Source organism: Tribolium madens, unplaced genomic scaffold (genome assembly GCF_015345945.1).
Source record: "Tribolium madens isolate multiple individuals breed KSU strain unplaced genomic scaffold, Tmad_KSU_1.1 Scaffold_20;HRSCAF=117;Tcas5.2_LG4, whole genome shotgun sequence".
NCBI lineage: Eukaryota > Metazoa > Arthropoda > Insecta > Coleoptera > Tenebrionidae > Tribolium > Tribolium madens.
The window spans coordinates 13,560,154-13,561,211 of NW_025400985.1; the positions used below are offsets into that span (position 1 = coordinate 13,560,154).

Sequence of the window (1,058 nt, forward strand, 5' to 3'; positions counted from 1 at the left end):
GTTATAGGCTGCGGAGGTACTTTGACGGCCCCGACTGATTATATCATTTACAACAACAATTCAAGAAGCACTTATAGTTATCTAAGAACATACAACACCAAGGTAATAAATACAAAATTTAAACTGTGATTAAATTTTGAAATAATTGGTAAAAGTTCACAAGGTATTAATTATTATAGACCAAACATACAAAATAAAATAGTAGGTATATTATACATATTACAAATAAGTAGAGAAGAGATTTTTAAACAATAAATGCGAGGTTATAAAAATCTTCTCTACCGTGTTTTATACAACACTTTTTTCTTACCCAGAAATACAACGGTGAAAAATAGAAAAATATAACCCTAATTAATGGACATGTTGGCTCAGACGTAACATGTCGTAATTCACAACTATATTTTTTCTTAATTCACTATTACCTACAGTAATTAATTATAATTACTTACCTGAGTTATTAACTTGTTAGAAGTACAACCTACTATTTTCTTATCATAAATGAGGTTATGTCATTTTTGTACTTCTGCAACTATTAAAGGAATTTTTTAACTTCATAGTTCGAAATGTTTATTACAATAACAAAGAAACTGCAAAAAAAAAGAAAGTGTTAAAATTTGCCTCACTACCGATAGTATTTTAACACGACATAGACATAGACAGATTAGAGTTGGGGTTATTTCGATGTTTTTAATGAGGAAATTTATGTTTTGTTTATTTAATTTTGTGTTAATTTTATCTCGAAATACTTCCATTAATCGTACTTGTGATGGTAAGAGTGTTCAATAATAGTAGGTATTCCTACACCTAGGAAAGAAAAACAACTTCACTCTCAACGTGGATTTCTAATTTGCTGACCAAAAAAATAAATAGGTTGTAATTATTTATATAAAAAGTAAAATTCAAACATTTTACGTAAACTAATTAAACTTTTGTAGCCGCATTTGCTGCCATTAAAATTCAACCCCTCATCCTTTCGAAAAGGGTAGTTTACTCTTACAAAATTTTAGTTTTTCAACAATTTTAAGCGCTAAATATTTTTTTTAATTGACAATATTTTA

General features: G+C 27.5%; 1 protein-coding gene across 1 annotated transcript in view; it reads left to right on the forward strand.

Moving 5' to 3' along the window:
* Positions 1–1,058, forward strand: part of LOC123005252 (cubilin-like) — a 69,530-nt gene that overhangs the window by 36,151 nt on the left and 32,321 nt on the right. Inside the window, exon 24 of the mRNA XM_044398923.1 lies at positions 8–102. Coding sequence (XP_044254858.1) covers positions 8–102 — 95 coding nt within the window. The remainder of the gene's footprint in view (positions 1–7; positions 103–1,058) is intronic.